General features: G+C 54.9%; 1 protein-coding gene and 1 pseudogene across 1 annotated transcript; both read right to left on the bottom strand.

Moving 5' to 3' along the window:
- Window positions 1–4,255: 4,255 nt before the first annotated feature.
- On the bottom strand, window positions 4,256–4,703 carry LOC103293226 (60S ribosomal protein L36-like; annotated as a pseudogene).
- Window positions 4,704–6,428: 1,725 nt separating this feature from the next.
- On the bottom strand, window positions 6,429–19,903 carry CD300LG (CD300 molecule like family member g). The gene is made up of 8 exons (XM_028157162.2): window positions 19,848–19,903; window positions 17,134–17,469; window positions 14,382–14,480; window positions 13,382–13,622; window positions 12,241–12,353; window positions 10,181–10,233; window positions 7,650–7,769; window positions 6,429–7,098 (listed from the first exon to the last, which is right to left on the bottom strand). The coding sequence occupies exons 1-8, from the start codon at window positions 19,888–19,890 to the stop codon at window positions 6,985–6,987; spliced, it is 1,119 nt and encodes a 372-aa protein (XP_028012963.2). The 5' UTR covers window positions 19,891–19,903; the 3' UTR covers window positions 6,429–6,984.
- Between the last annotated feature and the right edge of the window lie 1,451 nt (window positions 19,904–21,354).

The raw sequence follows: 21,354 nt of genomic DNA, 5'->3' as shown, positions 1-21,354 counted from the left end.
GGAGCAGGCCTTAGGCTTTTCCCGTGTGGCCAGGGGAGGGAGGGGAACCTGGTGCCATCCTGAAGGCTGCAGGAGCCAAAGCATGAGCCAGGTGTCACCGCCGGGAGCAGTGCGGCTCTCCGCTCCCTGGAATGAGGCAGAGGCCCACGAATGGACACTGCCCTGTAGTTCCCTCGTCCACAGCTTTTCACTGCCGAAGTCTCTCCGCAGACTTCCCCCATGTGCCCGGCAGGGCCAGGCCGGCAGGGGGCAGCAGGCTCAGCCCAGGTCAGGGGGCGTTGGAGGCTGAGCCCTGTCCCTGGGCGCCTGCTACTTCTGACCGAAGAGCTCCACGCTCTCCGTGGCCCATGGTGAGGACACACCTGGGCTCCCTGTTCACGACCCTTGTCCACTGGGGTCTTCGCTCCGGCCAGGTCCACGTGTGAGGACCGATGGGGGGGCTCAGGAAGGATGCGGAGGGGAGCTGTGAGCACTGGGCCGTGAGTGTTGTGTTCTGACCGGCTCCTCACTGCCCAGCGCCAGGGGGTGGCGTCCAGACTGTTTCTGTGCAGTGTACGCCCACCTGCGACACACCTGTCCTGGGTTTCTGCATGTGTGTGTCGGGCTTGGCTTTTGGAGAGGAGACGCTTTGGAGGTCACTCTTTGGGTCCCCTTTTCAGGGTTTCCCGTCAGCTCCCATGTCTTAGGAGACACTTACCCTAGATTCTAGAGCCTTGACCTGCCCGGATGTCTTCCTCCAGCTCTTTTACTGTCCCCTGACCCTAAATGCCACTCTCCTGTCCTTGGCGAGGGCAATTGTGTAAAATAGGAGACTCCCCCTTTTTTTTTAGAGAAAGGAAGGGAGAGAGAGAGAGAGAGAAACATTGATTGGTCGTCTTCCCTTGTGCCCCAACTGGTGAGTGAACCTGCAACCTGGGTGTGTGCCCTGACCGGGAATCGAACCCACAACCTTTTGGTGTACGGGTCGATGCTCCAGCCAGCTGAGTCATACTAGCCAGGGTGAGAATCCCTTTTGAGAAAAGAATGCTGTCCTCAACTTCCCCAGGCATCTCATCCCTCATCCTTCTCTGTGATCCTTCCTGGGGTGAGCCTGTCCTTGCTAGGGGACCCCCCCCCCCCAGCCCCTGTGCTCCCCGGTCCTTCTGAATGTCAGTCAGTGTTCGCTGCAGCGTCAGCCCAAGCTGGCCCCTGAACCACTGTGTGCCCATTTCGTAGGGAAGGGGAGGGAGAAGAAACAGAATATTTATTACAAAGTTAGAAATATATTTATTATATTAGGGATCTCATTGCATTTGCATAAGACATGCAAATGAGATGTCAAGGTCAAGCCTGCTCCCATCTCATTTGCATAGCTCCGCATCCACTATGCAGTCATCTTTATACTCCTCTTTTCCCTTTAGTCAGCCTTCTTTTTATCCTTAATTCAACTCTGACATCGCCCTCCCCCTCAGCCCAAGGAGACTGGGAGTGGGAGGGGAATGGGGTGTCCTCTGCCAGATCCCACCTCACCTGGTTAACCTCTGACCAAAAGAGGGGGCCCGGGGAGCTGGGCGCGTTGCTGGGGAGTTGGCAGGTGGCGCTTCAGGGCGACTCTCCAGTGTGGATGCTCTCTGGCACCTTCACCTCTAGTGATTCCCAGGGGGCAGGGCTGGGCCCCTCTCCTGTCTCCATCCCTCTCTGAACAGCGTGCTACCTCCCCTGCATAAGCCCCACTCCATGGAGCAGGTGTGTGCGCCCACCGAGTTAGCCCTGACTCTGTCCTCCCTCCTCCCACTGTGGACGCTTGTATTTGAGGGACCGAAGGACAATGAGGCCCCTTCCCCCCACAGTCCACACTCAGTCTGAGCCCATCTGCCCTTCTCCCTCCCCTCCCTCAGCCACCCAGTTCCTGAGCTTTCTTTCTGACTGGTTTTCTTTCTTTTCTGTTGATTAAATGTGAAAGCAAAGGCATCTGGGCTGTTTGTCTTTTTTATTTATTTTTTTAATTTTTTATTGATTCCAGAGAGGAAGGGAGAGGGAGAGAGAGATAGAAACATCAACGATGAGAGAGAATCATTGATCGGCTGCCTCCTGCATACTCCACACTGGGGATCGAGCCCACAACCCGGGCATGTGCCCTTGGCCAGAATAGAACCTGAGGTCCTTCAGCCCACAGGCTGATGCTCTACGCACTGAGCCAAACCGGCTAGGGCAAGGGCTGTTTGTCTTTGGTTGGGGTCGGCGGATGGCTTCTGGAGAGGGTGAAAGCAGGGAACAGGGCACAGATGGTTCTGGAATGGATTCTGAGTGACATGTCTTGTGTTCTGTGATGTCTTCTGAAATTTCCAGTCCCGCCATTCCACACTCCACATCCCCCAGGATGCTCTTTCTAAATGATTGTATCCAGTAGCCTGGGAGCATTCTCCCGGCCAGGGGACTGGGACTCCATGGCTAATCCACTCAGCATCCCCTAGAACGTGCTGTGTGGTCTTCAGCGGGTCCCTCTGCTTCCCTGGGCCTCAGCAGGCTTTTTTTTTTGGGGGGGGGGGGTGCTTATAGATTGGTAAACCCACGTGGTCCCATCAAGATGGGCAGATCTGCTGCTTTTGCGCCAGGCTTACGGGCCCCCCTCGGATCACCGTGGCACCCCTCCCCGCGGCAGTGCTGGTGCCTGTCACATTTTCAAGGTGTTGTAGGTGGAGAGCACCTCACTCTTACTTCACGGGCGCCCCGAAGCACCTCTGGGGTGTAATGAGGGTACAGCGAGGAAAGTGCATGAGGAGGCCACTAGGGTCCTTCCAGCTGCTTCAGCGGGTTCACCCCCTGGCCCTGCAGAACATCCTGGGCTTGGTCCTGACCAACAGTGCTGGCTGTCAGGTAGACATGAGCAGAGCAAGGACGGTGGGCCAGGTACAGAGACTCTGGGCGCCTGACAAGGGGCAACAGTGGAAACACAAGAACCTTGTCCCAGGGTGACCTATCCCCCCCCCAGCACATCGCTAGTCTTGTGGTTTAGACCCCCTGACCTCGTCCTCCCGGAAGATAACGTCTAGGCCTCGGTTGTATTTCGGCTCCAGGCCCAGAAAAGCAGCAAAGCTAGACACGTGACACCTTGGCTGCCTCAGGACCAGCTGCATTGAGTAATGATCCCCTGCCCTGACACCGACCAATCAGTGGAGGCCATGACCCTGAAAGAGCCCAGCTGGAAGGCTGATGAATATTCTTTGGAGACCCTCCCCTGAGACCTGCCCTAAGATTTCCAGCAGAGAGAGAGAGAGAGAGAGAGGAGAGGAGAGGAGAGGAGAGGAGAGGAGAGGAGAGGAGAGGAGAGGAGAGGAGAGGAGAGGAGAGGAGAGGAGAGGAGAGGAGAGAAATACGCTCAGGACAAAGGACCCAAGTTGCATACCCATGCCATTCCCTCCCTCCTCTCCTTCCCGGCAGGGACATACCTCCTAACCTCTAAGGCAGCAGTCGCCAACCTGTCGGACTTCATGGACCACCAGTGGTCTGCGGACCACCGGTTGGCGACCGCTGCTCTAAGGGACCCCATGACACTTACAACCGGGGGAGCAATGGGCGGTGGCAGCTCATCCTGGGCTCACCCCCTGAACCTGTCTCCAAGGCCCCCTTTTCTCTGACTTCTCCGTGAGCCAGAGCAGCCCAGCCTAGGCTTTCCGGTTGCTTCTTCTGTGCCCTTCCTTGTTTCATCATGGACCCAATACCTTTGGCTCAGTGCCGCGTAGCCCTTCTCTTTGGATGTCTCCATCCCCCGTCCTCTTTTCCTGAAATAAATTCATTTTTTCTTTATCCACCATCTGAGAGGGCTTAGTTAGCCTGCCCGGGCCTCACCAACTTTAACCTTTCACTGGCAGTCATCAGCAGTGATTATGGTTGTTATGGAGGAATTTTAGCTGATGACGGCTTGGTCTTTTTGGGAAACTTTGAGCAAATGACAAGAGACACATTACACAAACCTTATAAATTCTAGGGCTGCATAGAGCCAAAGTTATAAACGACGTAAAAGATTACTCTAGGCTCGACGACCTGCGAGGCTCCATATGCAGGCTAGCTTAGGGACAGTTCCTCCGGCCACACCCACAGGGATGAGGGCAGAGGCTTTGAGAAATGCCGATGGTGAGGCCCCGGTGGGAGTGAAATTGGTTCTGCCATTTCAGAAAGCTGTGTTAGACCACCACAAAGAAAACCTCACTTCCGCGGCTGGATGCCTTTTATTTCTTTTTCCTGAACAGGTTTTATTACACGCAGGGGATGGGGCTCAGTCCTTCTTGGCTACTGTCTTCCTCGTGGCTGCAAGGACATTGCTCAGCACCTCTCTCTTCCTCTTGGCATGGATGTGTGCCCCACCCTTTTCTGGATAAATTGCAGGGCCCTCTTGCCCTTAGAGACCGTGAGCAGCTCTCTGTGCGCCGCTCACAGGGGGCAGAGCCACCCGCCTCTTAGACCGTGGCCTGCAAGAACGCGGGTGCGTGGTGAGGCGCCTGCGGCGGCCGCTCCCATTCTTGGTCGCCTTGTGGCCCTTGTTGAGACCCACGCCATGGGGGAGCGCAGAGCCATGGCAGAGGCCCTGGGGTCAATGGCGGTGGGTCCCACCCGGACCAACGAACCTGCTGAACGCCTTTTTGAAAAGAAAGGGTTTGTTGGGCCATATTGCTGGCCAGAGGAGGACCAGGCCCCGAGCATGAGGTCTGAGCCACCAACAGCATGATTCGGTGGGGAAGGCCACGTGTCCCCCCTCCTGGAGTCCACGAGCATTTTTCTATATTTTGTTTTTGGGAAGAAAGATGCCATTTGTTTTTATGTCTTTTTACATATATTTTTATTTTATTGATTTTTTACAGAGAGGAAGGGAGAGGGATAGAGAGTTAGAAACATCAATGAGAGAGAAACATCGATCAGCTGCCTCCTGCACACACCCCACTGGGGATGTGCCCGCAACCAAGGTACATGCCCTTGACCGGAATCGAACCTGGGACCTTTCAGTCTGCAGGCCGACGCTCTATCCACTGAGCCAAACAGGTTTCGGCAAGATGCCATTTGTTTGGACAGAATTTACATTGGCTGCAGAAGGGGGCTGAGATCAGGTGAAGCCGGGACAGTTCTGTGTTAGGAGCACATTCTGGGGAAGGAAGAAATATTCACTGCTTTTGATTGGTTTCAGGCAACAGTCCAGAAAGTTCATCCGTGTGCAGGATGCAGCGATGTCTGGGGTCAGCTGGTCGGTGCCCGGAGGTGGATTCAGAGCTCCAGAAACACTCAGGAATGTCAGCAGTCTTTTGTCAGTTGGCCCACAGCTGTTAATTGGTTAATTAATTCACCACTATAATAACTCATTGGTTAATTATTCCTGTCTCTTTTGCTCACTCTCTTGCCTGCTGTAATTTAATTTAGAACATCTCAGAATTGTTCTTTTGTCAGCTGTTTAGCAATAGGTATTAGCAACTTCAAAAATATTTATACCCTATGACCCGGCACTTTCACATACGCAAATCCTCCTGAAAGAAATCTCCACGTGCAGATAAAGCCTTGTGCAGAGCAAACGTGGGAAATAGTTATCTAGTGAAAGAGAACAATGAAAGTAAAGCACACTGATAGGACAAAATATGACACAGCTGATAAACAGTTTATTTATAAAAGGTTTGTAAAATCATAGAGAAATGCTTAACTATATGCTCTAATAGTTAAGTGGGAAAAGCAGGATATGAAGTTGTATATGCAAAATAATTTGCAAAAGAACACCAGCCAATGATGCGGAGAAAAAGGACTGAAAGCAAATAGAACGAAATGCAGTAATGAGGGTCTCTGGGTAGCGGTGAGAAGATGAGTGACTTATTTTCTTCTTTTCCCTCCAAGTTTTGTATACCGGGCAAGCTATCCCCTCTCCACCCCTCACCCCGCCCCCAATTTCACTGTGAAAAAAAGAAGAAAGAAAAATAATAGTAGCTCTGGGGCCAGACTCAGGGTCACCTTGAGGTTCCCCGTAGGTTCCTGCCCTAAACCCTTCCTTCTCCATTTTAGAGACCCACCTGCACCAGTGGCTTCCTACCCTTCACCCCAGCCCCTCACCAGCACCCACAGGCAATTAACCCTTTCTCGACGAGGAAGGGGCCAAGCGTTTCTCCATCCTTCTTCCAAAGCCTGGAGTGCATGGCTGGCTGGGTGGGGAGATCCGAAAGGCGACTCCCTGCCTCCCTGCCTCCCAGCGTGTACCTGCCCTGGGCTGACCTCAGGCAGGCCCAGGAAAGCCTCCAGCTGGGTCACGGTTTCCTGGGCAGAGCATCCCTATGGGGCAGGCGGAAGACCCCACATTCCAAATAAAGTACTAAGCTGGAAGGACCCGAGAGTTCAGGGTGCCCAGGGGTTCTCCACCTTAAATCGCCAGGTACTTGTTAGAAATCGCTGCCCCCCCCCCCCCCCCCCCCCGCCCGCAGGGCCGGTTTGGAAGGAGGTGGTGGAGCCCAGGAATCACTTTGTTAAGCAGCTTCCTGATTGCCTGGGATGCAGTGGTTCCCAGCTGCACTTGGAGAAGTCAGAACTGGTCTAACCCAGCCACAGGCTCCCCCCTCCCCTCCAGCTTCTGCAGGAGAAAGTGGTGCTGCGTCTGAGGATGGAAGGAAGGGAGGAGCCGGTGGGGCGGGCCTGGAGGGGGCGGAGGGAAGCCGGCTGCGGGGTCCAGGCCCAGGGGATTGCCTGCAGCAGGTACACCCAGACCAGGTCTTCTGAGCCCTGCCTGGGCCTGGCGAGGGCCCAGGGATGTGAACGTGCTGGGGAGGTCCCGGGCTCCGCTGGAACCGTGAGGCCACCGGGCAGGCTGACACAGGCCTCCAGGTCCGGCAGGGGCAGGCAGGAGAGCCGGGGAGCCTGCAGAGGCCCGGCGCCTGGCGGGTGGACTCTGAGGCCACGGCCCAAAGCTCATTGGAAGGAGCGTACATCCAGCCACTCCGGGTCACGGTTGGCGGCAGGCCTGGCCCGGAGGGCGCTCGGTGGCTAGACTGGGATGAACACGGAGGATCTGAGCTCCTCCTCAGACACGTGAAAGGGAGGCCCTGGGTTCGCCTCACCCGCCGGGTCCTGGAGAGAGGCCTCCTCTTCCTCCAAAGTCTGGAAAGATAGCAGTGGGGTTGGAAGTAGAGCCCAGGTGGGGGAATCCACCCCAGAGCCTCTCCCCCAGTTCCAGGCCCTCTGTCCATGTGAGGGGGCACAGGAACGAACAACTCCCCAGAATCCCCAGGCTTAGACTCACCGCCCCTCCCCCCTAGCCCTCCCTCCACCCCCTCCCCTCCCCAGGGAGCCCAGGCCGGGCTCTGCCTTTAGATGTTGGAATCCTGCCTGCCCCGAGCTCTTTAAGCCAGCGGTCCCCAACCGCCAACCGGTGGTCCGTGAGGTCTGAAAGGTTGGCGGCCGCTGGTTTAAGCTGTGATTCCCAACAAGCCAGTCAAGAATGTTCTGGATGGGAAAGGAAGAAAGGTCAAGAGCTCTGGCTCCGAGTGGAACGGCCCGAGGCCTGTGGTTATGACGGGGTAGGTGGGTGCATGGGTGGGGAGCAGAGTTGGGGGAGCAGTGCTAAGGAAAGAGCCTTCCCCCACTTCCCCGCACTGACAGAGCGGGGCCAGGCTCGGTGGCTTTAGACGCCGAGGGCCCTGTGTCCAAACCTGGCGTGGGCGCCGGATCTCCTGGATCTCCGTGTAGGGGCCGGCGGAGGGCAGGGGGCCGGCTCGAGGCCCAGCGGGTGCTGCGAGGTTGACCACCGCGTACTCCGGGACCAGGCGGTTCTGAAACAGAGACTCGGTCAGAACAGCCCGTTCTTGGCAGCAGGGATGGTCCGTGAAGGGAAATGCAGGAGGGGTGGGCGAGCGGGAGGACATGGGCTGTGAAGTCACAGTCCCGACGGCCCATTTCCTCCGTCTCAGCGGGACCGTGGGCAGGCCACCGGACCTCCCCAAGACCCCGTGTCCTAAGCTGTAAGGTGGGGATACGCATTTTCCCCTCAGGGCTGTAATGACTCTTCGTGACAATGTTTTATCACTCCACAACGGGGACTCCTGCAATGATGAGCTTGTTTTCGTTATTGTTATTTCCAGCTCTGGCTGCAGGTTCTTTGTAATAGGCTCAGAGAGGGCAGAATTGGACATCTCAAAGATTCACCCAATAACAAACAGCACGAGAAGAATTCTCCAGAGATCATACGTCTGAGGAACCCCTCCTGGATCAGATGGGGAAACCGGGGCCTGGGGAAGAGAGGTGGGTGGTCCAGCGGAGACTGGGACCTCCCCAACACGTTCACATTCACGGGGAGATGGGCAAGTTACATAACCTCCTAAGCCCCAGTTTTCCCCTCTGACAGGGTTGCAGCTGGGTAAGTGTGAGATGAGACCATCCATCAGGCCAGGAGGCTCCTGGCCAGGCACCTCAGGACAGCTGTGCCCTGAGAGTCTGGGCCAGGGGCCTCGGCCAACCCCAGCCGGTGCTCTGCCCCGCTGCTGGGACCCGGGAGCAGGAAGTGGAGGGGCCTGGCATCCCAACCTGAGGACCCAAGGATGTTTTTTCCATTGATTCTCCGAGAGAGAGAGAGTGGAACGTAGGGGGAGAGACAGGGAAAGAGAGAAACGTGAATGTGAGAGAGACTCGTTGACGGCAAAACTGAGACCCTTCAGCCGTCTGGCTGACGCTCTGAGCACTGAGGAAAACTGCCAGGGCAAACCTCCAGTGCTTCACCTCCACCTCCCGACTCCGCTCAGAACGACAGAAGCCAAAGAAAAGCAGAAGTTTTCAGTTGGTCCCACTCACAGGATCTGGCCTCCGACCCTCCTGGGAGACCTGTTCATCCTTCTCCTAACAAAGCCCCCCACCCCAGCTCCTCTGCTCAGGGGCCCAGTGCCCTCCCACAGGTGCAGGGGCAGGAAGCAGAGCGAGGCAGCCCGCCCCGTGTGGGCTGGACAGCCGCAGAGCAGGGCACAGGCCTGGGGCAGGCACGCCCCGCAGCAGCCGGAGGTCCTCGCTCCTGCCCCAGCTCCTCTCGGGGCAATGGGGAGGGGTGAGCCCCAGGAGGAACAGCCTGGAGGCCAGGCTCCGAAAGTGGCCGGTGGCAGCCCCTGTCCCTCTCCCTGACCTTTCCCTCACTCCGGTCCACCACCTTTCGCCTTGTAGAGTTTCCTGAGACAACAACAGCTGCTTCCTAAGCCACGCCCAGGACCCCATTCCCGCCCTGGCCCCTCCCAAGAGGGATCAGGCCTGAGGCTTTTGTCTTTGCTGGCGCCAGGAAAGAAGTCAGAGTAGCCCCTTTCCTGCCTCCCGAGTTTAGGAAATCCGAGTGGAAGCATCTCGGTAAACAGCGGAGGGAGGTGGGTGGGGGGCAGGGGTGAGGCAGGTGGGGCTTTGGGTTCCTGAACCCGTGACGCGGCAGCCCTCTCCCTACGTGGAAAGGGACGTTTCTCTTTGCAGGGGTCAGGGAAGGGCCAGGGCAGGCCCCCCTCTCCAGGAAGATGGGCGAGTTACCCCCATTCCTTCTTCCCCTGGGTTCCCAGAGCGCCACCTTCAGGCTGTGTCTCAGAGCCAAGGAAATGCTCAGGGAACACATGAGGGCGCTCTGAAGAGAGGAGAGATGGGAGATGAGAAATCGGGGTCCAGTTCTCTAGTTGGGCCACCACTTGCTGTGTGACCTTGGGCAAGATTTTTACCCTCTCTGGGCCTCCGTTTCCTCTTCTGCACAAGCAGACCAGCCTGTAGTTGTCAAACTCCGGTGGGCGTTAGAATCCACAGGGGCCCCGCCCCTAGAGGTTTCAGTTGGGAGAGGGTATTTCTGACACCACCTGCTCCCCCCCCCCTGCCCCGCCCAGGGGTTCTGAAAAGGGGTGCACACCCAGCTTAGAGGAAGGCTGGACAAGAAGATCTCAAAGGCCCACTCTGGATCCAGCGCTGATCTCCTCTGATTAGAAAAGAGGGTTGAGAGGAGGGCGCTGGGCCTGGCCCTCGGTGAGGAGGAAGGCTGTCAGCTCACAGCCTGAAGGGCTGGTCTTGGGGCTCAGAGACTCCCTGGTGGTGGGAAGCTATCCCTGCCTTGAGGTCAGCCATGGAGGAATGGAGGACCAGGTAGGGAGACGCGGAGGCAGAGCCTGGAGCCCTAACTTCCAGCCCTGCGGCGTCTGAGGGTCCGAGCGTGGCCTTTGCCTGCTTCCTGACTTACCAAGTGTGAGAGATGGACCTTCTCATTCTTCTGTGTCTCCGTGGCCATTTGAACTGAAAGAGATGAGAAGGAGCACCTTGAGGCCAGGAGTAGCCAGGAGTAGCCTGCAGCTGCTCCCACAGAGGGGAGGGGCTTCCTAGAGGGAGGTGGCATGCAGGTTGGGCAGAAATGCCCCTTCTAGCTCAGCCCCTTGGCAGTGATTGGGCCTTTTGAGATCAGTACATGGACACCTCCTCATGTGGGCCAGAACCAGGCTGGGGAAGTAAAATTCTGTGTGCTAAAGTCATTGCTTCTTTTTTTAATCCTCACCCAAAGAGTGAGAACACTTTTTCCATTGATTTTTAGAGAGAGTGGAAAGAATGGAGGAGGGGAAGAGAGAGAAACATCAGTGTGTTAGAGACCATCGGTTGGTTGCCTCCTGCCCGCACCCCAACCGGGGGTGGGGTGGGGTAGGAGTGGGGATTGAACTTGCAACCGAGGTACGTGCCCTTGAACAGGAATCGAACCAGAGACCCTTCGGTCCATGGGCCGACACTCTAACCACTGAACAAACCAGCCAGGGCTAAAGTCATTGCTTCTTAAACCTCAGTGTGCATACAGGGCCCCAGGACATGTTATTAAATGCAGAATCTAATTCAGTAGACTGGCCTTGGGGCCTAAGAGTCTGCACTGCTACCAGGCTACCAGGAGGGGTCACTGCTGCTAGCTGGGGACCACAATTTGAGAGGCAAAAGGCTAAGAGGTTCTGAGGTTGTGGCCAGGAATAGCTCCCACCTGCACGCTCCTCCCTGACTCCTCTGTGGGGATTTGGGGACGTGGGCAAAGCTGACATTTCTTCCTGGGGCCGCACAGGATGTCCCCTTGGCCCATGGCCATCTGCACAGGGATAACATTGCCAGTTTGCAAAGTGCTTTCCCAAGCATCTTCCTGTCTCCACTACTTCCTAGCGATGCGAGCACAGGGCCTCAGTCTCTTTCCCTGTATAATGGGAGTGCTTGTGATAAGTAGTTCCTAACGCCACAGTATTGAGGAGATCAAAGGAGATAACGGCAACATAAGCTACACAGCAATGCCCGGCACCTGGTAGTCTCTGTTACTGCTATTTCCGGTAGTATCTGTGCTGTCCAACACAGGAGCCACGAGCCACACATGGTCACTGCGCCCTGGAATTGTGACTCCGAATTACACCGGGTTTCCAAGACTCAGTAGGAAAAAACGAATGTGGAATGTGTATCACTAATATTTGTATCTTGTTTCCACGCTGAAATGATCGTGTTTTCGTTATATCGTGTTAAATAAAGTATATGATTAAAATCAACTCCACTAGTTCATTTTTTTATTTTTTTCATGTGACTATTAGAGGATTGTAAATTATATATGTGGCTCGTATTCTATTTCTTTCTGGACATAGATCTGTGATCTGAAGAAGCCGCGGCTCAGGAAAGTTAGACGAGTCCCCCAAGGTCTCACAGCTAAAAAGGTAGGAGCCCTGGCATTTGAAGCCAGGCCTCCAAAGACTCTGAGCACCTCCAGAGACCCAGCGGCCACCATGTACGTGACCAGTTCAAGTGCTGGGTCCAGCCTTCCCCCCTGTAGTCAGGACTCACACAGGAGCTGGACCTGCAGAGACCGAACATGGCTTCTCTGGGAAGAAATGTCTGGCACCAGGGACCAAGCATCTCGTCAGTCCCAAAGGACCCCCATCTCCACTGCCAACCCCGGGGACACGTTCGGCTGGGTCTGCACTGGCCAGCGCTTACCCGGATGTCAGTAACTGCGTGCAATTACGTACGAACCCCCAAGAACAATAGGGAGGGAAGTGACTGATGGCTCTGGGTGGACGTGAGCAAGGCGAGAGCCCCCGCTCTCACTCCCCCATTTGAATTACTTTTTCCCGAATGCCGATGGCCCTGTGGCTCCCTCAGAAGGGACTCGTGATGCCGTGTCTCAGACAGACACACTGAGCCACAGGGCTTCTCAGGGGTGATGGCGGGAACTGTGGTCTCAGGGAGGTCCCCGGCTGAAAAGCCTCCCACCCGCTCCCATCTACCTGTGCTCACCTTCCTTCCTGCACCGGAGCAAGCACCTGCCGACGACAGCCAGGCCTGCGGCCAGCAGAAGGATCAGCAGCACCAGGACCGGCGCCAGGATGCGGGCCTTTGAGTCGGACACCCTGCAGAAGGCGCCCGGGGGCGGTCACCAGAGAGCAGCAGCATGCTGTGCGCCCCGACATCCCTATTCTGGGTCCCAGCCACGTCCCTTGTCTTTCCCAAGGAGATCAGAGGGCACCAGGGACCAGACATCTAGTCCAGTGGTTCTCAGCCTTTCTAACGCCGCGACCCTTTAATACAGTTCCTCATGTCGTGGTGACCCCCAACCATAAAATTATTTTCGTTGCTACTTCATAACTGTAATCTTGCTACTGTCAATGAATCGTAATGTAAATATCTGTGTTTTCCGATGGTCTTAGGCTCTACAGCAGCGGTTCTCAACCTGTGGGTCGCGAGCCTAAGACCATCGGAAAACACAGATATTTACATTACGACTCATAACAGTAGCAAAATGACAGTTATGAAGTAGCAAGGAAAATAATTTTATGGTTGGGGGTCACCACGGCATGAGGAACTGTATTAAAGGGTCGCGGCGTTAGGAAGGTTGAGAACCACTGATCTAGTCAGTCCCAAAGGACTCCAATCTCCACTGCCAACCCCAGGCGACACGGTCAGCTGGGTCTGCACTGGCCAGCCGTTACCCGGATGTCAGTAACTGCGTGCAACTATGCATGAACCCCCCCAAGAACCATCCTTCAGGTTTGGACTCCAGTTGGGTGGGAAAACATGTTTTTGTTCCACATTTTCATGCCTGGCACAGGGCCCAAGGCCAAGCATACAGACAAAAGCCACTGAACTGGGGTGGCTGTCCCTGAGGCTGGGGCAGGGAGAGGGGTGGGCCCTTCGCCTTGGGCGGGGCTGCGTGTCCAGGGCGACAGGGCTGCTGGCCCCTGCAGGGCAGGTGGCTCCCTGCCCGAGGGCCCTGCTGAGGGGGGGGACGAGGGCTGAATCTGCCCTCACTGCCTCCGGCTGTGGCCGCGGCCAGAGGCTGTCTTCACCTGGAGGAAGGAATGTGAGGTTCTCATTTGCTCAAAGGCTCCTTCCGGTTTGGGGATGGCCTGAAAGGTGACCTTGGTCACCTGGAGCTCACCTGGACTTGCTGTCTTTCGCAGAGGGGGAGTCCGGGTACGTGGGAGGCTGAGAGGTCCCTGCATGAGGAGAGGTGGCTCTGTGAGGCGGGGGCTCTTCGTTCGGGGAGGTCCCTGCATACGGAGAGGTTCCTGTGTATAGAGGGGTTCCTGCGGGCTCGGACGGGGTCGGCCCTGTGAATGGAGAGGCCGAGGCCTCTGTCTTCCCCTGCTTGGTGACTGTCGGGTGGACACCGGGAGACGCTACAAGTCCAAAAGCAATGCCTCAGCACCTTCCCTGGCCCCTGCATCCCATCCCCAGACCTCTGAGCCTTGACCCCTGACCCCTGACCCCTAACCCCTCCCATCCCTTCCCCTCCCCAGGACCAGTTTCTCAGAACACCCCCAGGTAAAGGGCACCCCAGGAAGCAAACAGAGGCCTAGATAATGCCGTGTTGAGCAAGCCATAGCTCAGGCAAGCCCCACACCTGTGCACAGTCTCCAGCCTTTTTGTGCCCACAGCCTGTTCTCCGTGGGGAGGCGCACACCCCACCCCCACCTCCAAGACCCAGTCCAGTGACCACTCGGTAGATGCCTTCCTGCCCTCCCCCTACGGTCCTGGCCAATGGTCACCTCTGCTCTCCCCTGAAAGTCCTCATGTCACCATCACATGCCCACCCCCACCCACCTAGGTCTCAATAGTCCTTGATCTCCTTCAACAGCCTCGGGGTCGACAGGGCAGGGTGGTAGGGACAGGCCCAGAGGTCAGGCAAAGGGCCCAGACCGTCCTGCTCGCCCCTCAGACCCCCGCCTGAACACACGGAAGCTCTGCCCGCAGGCTGTGTCTGCTTCCTGGGTGACCTTGAGCCAATGACCTAACCCTGCTGAGCCTCCCATTGCCCGGCTGACAACCCAGCTCCCAGGATGTGGGGGCCACATAGCGCAGCGTCCGACACCAGGCCGGCACCCACTGGCTGTTTCTCTACAAAGGGGCCGAGGAGGGGCAGGAAAACCACGACTCACTCAATGCTGGGGGCTGAGTTTGCCAAGCTTTGGCCTTGGGCTGGAGGCTTGTGGCAAGAGGCTGGAAGGAGGGGGTGGGGGAGGGAGGACAGCAGGGACCTAGAGGAAAGGAAAGGCTGTCTCAGGGAGGCAGGGATCACTGCTCTGAGCCAGATTTCCTGCCTTGGGAGCAGCCAGCAGCTCCCCCGCCCCCCATCTCCGCTCAGAGCATGGCCACCTTTCCCCCTTCCTCAGCCACTCAGGAGGCACGGATGGTAGATTCCAGCAGATTGCTGGCCTTCCGCTCCTGCAGACCCTCGACCTCCCACTAAGCGCAGACCTTCAGCTTCCCTTGTCCCCCACTGCCCACCGGCCTTTTCCATGCCGCCCTTCACCCCGATGCCAGTTTTGTCTCTAAAATATCTATTGGGCCCCATCACTTTCTACTTTAGAACAGTCAGTGACTCCCCATTGCCCATAAGCTGAAATCCAAACTTTTTCTCGTGCCGTTCAAGGCCTTTTAAACTCAGGCTTCAACCCACTTTGCCAACTTCACCTCTTCCCCATCCCGTGCGCCGACCAGACGGCTACCCTCTAGTCCATCTAAGCTAGCCTCCTGCCTCTTCCATACCTTTGACTTGCTGTTCCTTTGTGTGCCATGCCTTTCCTTCCCATCTCGACTGAACTCACCAAGCACCGGCTCAAAAGTCAACTCCACACCTTCCCTGGGAGGAGCCAATCCTCTATTCTTCATGTACCCACAGCACCCTGTGTGTGGCGCCAGTGGAACTAATACTCCATTTGTGGCAATAACTTGTTTATGGGGTCTCCCCACTAGGCTGGGACTCCCCACTAGGCTGGGACTCCCCACTAGGCTGGGACTTTCCAAGGGCAAAACGCCTAGCCTCCTTGCCTAGCACAGTAGGCAGGTGCCTAGCTCCCAGAAGCCAGTGGGGCCAAGCTCCCAGCAGCCACTGCGCTCCCCGCCTCCCCACGTCTATCAGTCGCCTCCTTTCTGACTTACATGCCATCCTGGACTCTCTTCCTTTCCCACCATTTTCTATTGTGATCTAGGTCAGTTTTTCTCCAAATTTTCTGAGTAAATGATCAAATCTGCAGATAAAGAATATTTTTCTTTTCCTTTCCAATATGTGTACTTCTTAATCTCATCCTATTTCATTGCCTAGGGCCTCCAGGTAATGATGAAGAGTAGTAATGGTAGTGGGCATCTTGCCTTGCTCTGACCTTCCTAGAAGTTCTTCGAATGCTTTGCCACACTCTGTGGTGTGCAGACACGCACACTGGCTCGTGAGAGCTAAGACTTAGCTTTTCGGGAATTTTGTGAGCTGGTTGTTAAACTGCTGGTGGCTGGAAATTGGCCACGGCAGGGGCATTTACACCACAGAAATGGGCAAACACTACAAGTCGGAGTTTCCCCAGCCGTTTGTTATTCACCAGCCCACCACTGCCGTTAGCTTTCTTTATTTTCAATATCCCAACCGTCATCAGAGAGAGGCCAACAGGGTCTGATACAGGAGGATAATATAATGAAAACAGTAGAGCCTCAAATACAGGATTAAAATAAAGACCCATGGATGATGGGGATCTGGCAGTGGGGATGGACCTGGGGTGGGATGGGTCCCAGCTCTGGGGCCAGGAGAGGGAAAGAGCAGATTCCAAAGCCAGAAATGACCTGCTTTTGACTCCTGGCCCCACCACTTCCTGCTGTGAGACCCTGGGCAAATCATTTCATCTCTCGGAGCCTCAGTCCCCATCTGTGAAACTCGATACAAAGACCTGCCTCACCCTTACTGACATGCAGCCGGGGGCTGCCCACTCCCCTGGGCCTTTCTGGTTCTCCTCCTCCTTGGCTCAGCAGGTCCAGGTGGGATTCTGGGCACTCAGAGAGGTACTCATCCCCAGCCCCAGCCCCAGGCCCCAGCCCCAGCCCCAGCCGCAGCCCCAGCCCCAGCCCCAGCCCAGCCACTAATGTTTCCGAGCTCTACAAGCCCCTCTGAGGCTGGTTGCCAGGCACGCCTCACACCTGTCCATGGGACTTCAAGATCTGAGAAGAGCAGGCGAGAAGGAAGAGCCGAGGGAGCTACAAGCAGGTGAGGCCAGCGTGGCCATGGCTTATCCGTGGTCGGCAAACTGCGGCTCGCAAGCCACATGCGGCTCTTTGGCCCCTTGAGTGTGGCTCTTCCACAAAATACCACAGCCTGGGCGAGTCTATTTTGAAGAAGTGGCGTTAGAAGAAGTTTAAGTTAAAAAAATTTGGCTCTCAAAAGAAATTTCAGTCGTTGTACTGTTGATAGTTGGCTCTGTTGACTAATGAGTGTGCTGACCACTGGCTTAGGTGATGCTGTGGGGAGGGCCCAGCCTGAGGAATCCTCTGGACTCTCTCTGACTCCAGGGAGGGAGGGAATCTTTTCTGTTGCCCCAGCCGTGGCAATGTCTCCCACAGCTGGGCAGAGAGGAAGGGCACTGAGCCGGGCATTGGACAGACCTGGGTTTGAGGCTGCTCTGCCACCTACTAGTGGGGTGACCTTGGGCAGCGAGAGGGAAGGAACAGCGGAGGCTCCTGCGGCAACCTCTGTGCCCCACACGCTGACGCACTTTTGACCTGTGTGGTTTCACTGCGTCCCTGAGACACACCCCCATGAGGCATTGCGCCCTTCGTGTTGGGGGAACTGGGTCCACTACCGACCCACCCCACCCCCCTTCCCCTCGGCATCTCCCGTCCTCCAGCCAGGGCAGGAGAGACCTCAGTTACCTGGAAGGACTAGCAGAGAGACCAGGAACGTCTCATCGATGCCCAGGATGGTGATGCCACACCAGTAGTCTCCCGAGTCCTGCAGGGTGAGCTTCCTCAGGGTCACGTTGAGCGTGAGCTTCTGGGGATTGTCTTGGATGGACACCCTGCCCTCTGTCCTCTCCTGGCCGTCTTCTCTCGCGTAGATAATGCCCGAGCAGCGGGAGAGGAAGACCCCGCTTTTCCTGCACCAGTATTTCTTGTGCTCCCGCAGCTTCTCCGCGTAGGTGCACTGCAGGGACACAGTGCCACCTTCGAATCCTCTGATCTTCTTCGGCCCCGTCAGCGCTTCATAACCTGCAACCACAGCAGGGACAGGGGTCAGAATTCCCTGGATTCAAGCACCGCGGTCAAGACCAGAGGATTTTCTCCGTCACCCCTTTCTGGGGGCAGCTCTGTCAGAGCTGGTACTCCCCACCCATCAGGGGACCTTGGGACAGGGCTGTTGAAATAGATCTATTTCTATATAATTGTTTCCCTAAACCTGACACTTTAAAAGGATTATGGGGAGGGAAGCTCTCGCTTCAGACAGCCTGGAGTGTGAGTCCCGGCACTGCCACTTAGGAGCTGTGTGATCTTGGGGAAGTTGCTTGACCTCTCTGGGCTTCTGAGTGTTCTCATCTATAGGTAAGGATAATATCTTTTTGTTGTTGTTGTTGTTGAAAAGAATTATTTTTATTGATAGACATAATAACCCAAGGGCAAACATTAATCGACAAAATCCCCTGTTTGTAGAGGTCCGTGGAAAACCAGCCTCATGGCCTGTGACCGTGAGCTGCTCCAGGTGGAGTCTGGAGAGGTGCGACCGCAGCCCAAACCCAGGGAATTCTGCAGCCTCTGGAGAGGCCCCCGCAACACTGGGCGGTGCCAAGTGAGAACCTGGTCATGGGGGTCACTGACCTCCTGCTCAAACAGGGTAAGGTAGTTGGGTGGCTCCTGGCCTCATACAGACTTTTGGAGTCTGCCTGGGGGTCTAACAAGCAGTCATGTTCATAACTGGAGACTCAGATTTAAAGGTGGGGCTAAGCCGAAACCGATTTGGCTCAGTGGATAGAGCGTCGGCCTGCGGACTGAAGGGTCCCGGGTTCGATTCCGGTCAAGGGCATGTACCTTGGTTGCGGGCACATCCCCAGTAGGGGTTGTGCAGGAGGCAGCTGATCGATGTTCCTCTATCATCGATGTTTCTAACTCTCTATCCCTCTCTCTTCCTCTCTGTAAAAAATCAATAAAATATAATTTAAAAAAAAGGTGGGGCTAAAAATAATAATAAATGAGAAGGCAGGATACAAAAGTGTAGATCCTGAATTATCTGGGTTTTTTTGGTTTTTTAAAGAAAAATTACTTTTGCCCTAGCTGGTTTGGCTCAGTGGATAGAGCATCAGCCTGCGGAGTGGGGGGTCCTGGGTTTGATTCCGGTCAAGGGCACATGCCTGGGTTTCGGGCTCGATCCCCAGTAGGGGGCGTGCAGGAGGCAGCTGATAGATGATTCTCTCTCATCATTGATGTTTCTATCTCTCTATCCCTTCCTCTCTGAAATCAAAAAAAATATATATATAAAAAAGAAAAAATACTTTTAATACACACACAGTCAGCCAATTAACATTGGTTATCTCCGTCGGTGACATTTTCTTCTCCACAATGCGCAGTTGTAATTTGTTCTTTTAAAATATTAGCTTATTTTTCAATTACAGTTTACATTCCATACTATTTTGTATTAGTTTCATGTGTACAGCATGGCGGTGGGACAGCCATATACTTTACAAAGTGTTCCTCCTGCTATTTCCAGTACCCACCTGGCCCCATACATAGTTAGTACAATATTACTGGCTATATTCTCTGTGCTGTACTGTACATCCCCGTGACTGTTCTGTTACCACCAATCTGTATTTCTGAATCCCTTCACCCTTTCCACCCGGTCCTCCCTCCCTCCTCCCTTTGGCAACCACCAGTCTGTTCTCTGTATCTATGAGTCTGTTTCAATTTTGTTTCTTTGTTTATTTTGTTCTTTAGCTTCCACATATAAGTGAAATCATATGGTGTTTGTCTTCCTCTGACTGACTTACTTCGCTTAGCATAAGACCCTCTAGGTCCATCCATGCTGTTCCAAATGGTCGGACTTCATTCTCGTGTAATGTAAGATGTTATCATATGTAAGGCACACTATCATTTTACATACTGCTAAGAAGAACATTGTCAATGGAACAACTGGCATGACTTACAAAATGCACCCTGATGTTTGATGTTAAAAGGTTAACAATAGAGCAGGTCTGTGAACGGATGAAACGTGCAGATGGCCTCTCAGGGTTGCTGTGAGTTTAGCAGCCGTTCAAGAAATGTTTGCTGAGTTTCACGCGGCAACTGTATGGGGGATGTCTGCTCTGCCTCCGAGTAGGAAAGTGATGAGAGAGGAAAGCGTCTCTCACAGCCACACAGACACCAAGAAGCTGGAACCCCCCGTCGGGGACAACCCCTGGCTCTGGGTTCCAGAACCAGCAAGTGCCGGCCCTCTGAGGGCTGCGGAGGCCTGGGGTGGGGTGAAGCCTGGAAGGACCAGGCAGGGCTGGGTCACAGCCACACGCACAGCAGGAAAGGAAATGTCGGTTCAGGGGGTCCTCTCTCGGCAGACTCACAGGCTCAGCCCTACACCCCTCCGCTACTCCCTCTGCCCGTCTCACCTGGGAGCAGGAGGCAGCCCCACAGCAGCACCAGGGGCCTCATGGTGGGCACAGGACACGCAGGAGCACACGCAGCGAACTGGGAGTGCCTCTTGGGAGCACACGAGCTTTAACTTCCTCCCGACCAGTGGGATCCAAACGAGGAAGGGAGGGGAGGGGCCCTGTGGGTCACCTCTGGGCACCCAGCCCAGGGATCTGCCTTTGCCATTCAATCTAATTACCTCCCTCCCCGCTTAACCTCCTCCCCCCCCCCAAAATATTCCACGAGAGAACTTCTCCCAAACCTCTGCCCCTTCCAAGGAGTCTTAACCATGCCCACAGCCATGCACCTAAGGGGGTCGATGTGTAAAATGCAGGGAGTCCATGAACTGGGATGAGAAAAAAAAATTACAAAATGACTTTCTCTAAGCCTTAAGTAATATCTTTTCCTTCTATTATGAGTGTTAGCAGGACCTGTGACTTTGCCACCAAGACAAATCACAGACACTGGCACGTCAAGTTGTCACCGATAACCCAAAATATGGTGGCTGCTCCTCATTGCATGGAAGATCCTTAGTGATTAAATTTGCCTCTAGAGCTGGTTTTTAAAGCGCTAATAGAGAAGCACATTTACTCCTATATTACACACGTACATATTTTGATAACCACTTCAATGCTATTGGTTTTCTTCTAAGCATGTGTATTTTATATATTTAAAAGACCATGATTCTGCTCGACCGGGGTGGCTCAGTGGTTGAGCATCGACCTATGAAACAGGAGGTCTCGGTTCAATTCCCAGTGAGGGCACATGCCCTGGTTGCGGGCTGGATCCCCAGTGTGGGGCATGCAGGAGGCAGCCCTATCAATGATTCTCTCTTTATCATTGATGTTTCTATCTCTCTCTCCCTCTCCTTTCCTCTCTGGGAAAAAAAAAAAAGACCATTATTCTGAGAGGGGGCCGGTAAGCTTCACCAGATTGCCAAGAGGTCAATGATAGAGGTCAGAGCCCCTGAGGCAGTGCCCACTGCCCCTCCTGCACCGCCGGCCGGAGGGCGCAGTACGGTCCTTGGCCACCGGGCGGCGGTGCAGGCAGGGGTCAGAAGCCGCAGGGCTGGCCTGAGAGGGAGCCATCTGCAGGCCGTGCTGCAAGGCAGAGCCGTCTTGGCAGCAAAAAAAAATTAATTAGCAGTTTCCCGCCGCCGTAGATTTGAATCCCTCTTGAAAGGAACAAAATGAACACGGACCCTAGAGGGAGCCCTGACACATCGTTTTTCAAAATAGATCTGTCGGTGTGTGTTTTTGGATTGCAAAGTCCATGCAGGTTGTAAGCAAAATTTTACACAATACAGAAATGGTGGGGGAAAAAAAAAAAGAACAATGGGAATGTTTCCTGTAACCCCCCTTCTCTGTCAGAAAACCGCTGTTTACATTTGGGCATGTGTACGTCCATAGAGACAGCCAGAATTTTATCCACTTGTTGGGCTAATATTTGAAGTAACAATTCAGTGGTTCTGGGAGGGGTGTGTGT

This window comes from Eptesicus fuscus, chromosome 20, assembly GCF_027574615.1.
Source record: "Eptesicus fuscus isolate TK198812 chromosome 20, DD_ASM_mEF_20220401, whole genome shotgun sequence".
In the NCBI taxonomy this organism is placed as follows: domain Eukaryota; kingdom Metazoa; phylum Chordata; class Mammalia; order Chiroptera; family Vespertilionidae; genus Eptesicus; species Eptesicus fuscus.
Note: the sequence above shows the minus strand (reverse complement) of the source record. Positions and strands in the feature narration are given on the sequence as shown.

What these genes read in the sequence shown, in the direction of transcription:
- CD300LG (XM_028157162.2), bottom strand. Translation starts at nt 19,890, where the DNA reads ATGAGGCCCCTGGTGCTGCTGTGGGGCTGCCTCCTGCTCCCAG. An exon ending in CTCTCTGCTAGTCCTTCCAG is followed by an intron (nt 14,481 to 17,133) that starts GTAACTGAGGTC and finishes CCTTTCCTCTAG; the next exon opens with GTCCCTGCTGTCCTCCCTCC. An exon ending in GCTCCGGTGCAGGAAGGAAG is followed by an intron (nt 10,234 to 12,240) that starts GTGAGCACAGGT and finishes CATCTCTTTCAG; the next exon opens with TTCAAATGGCCACGGAGACA.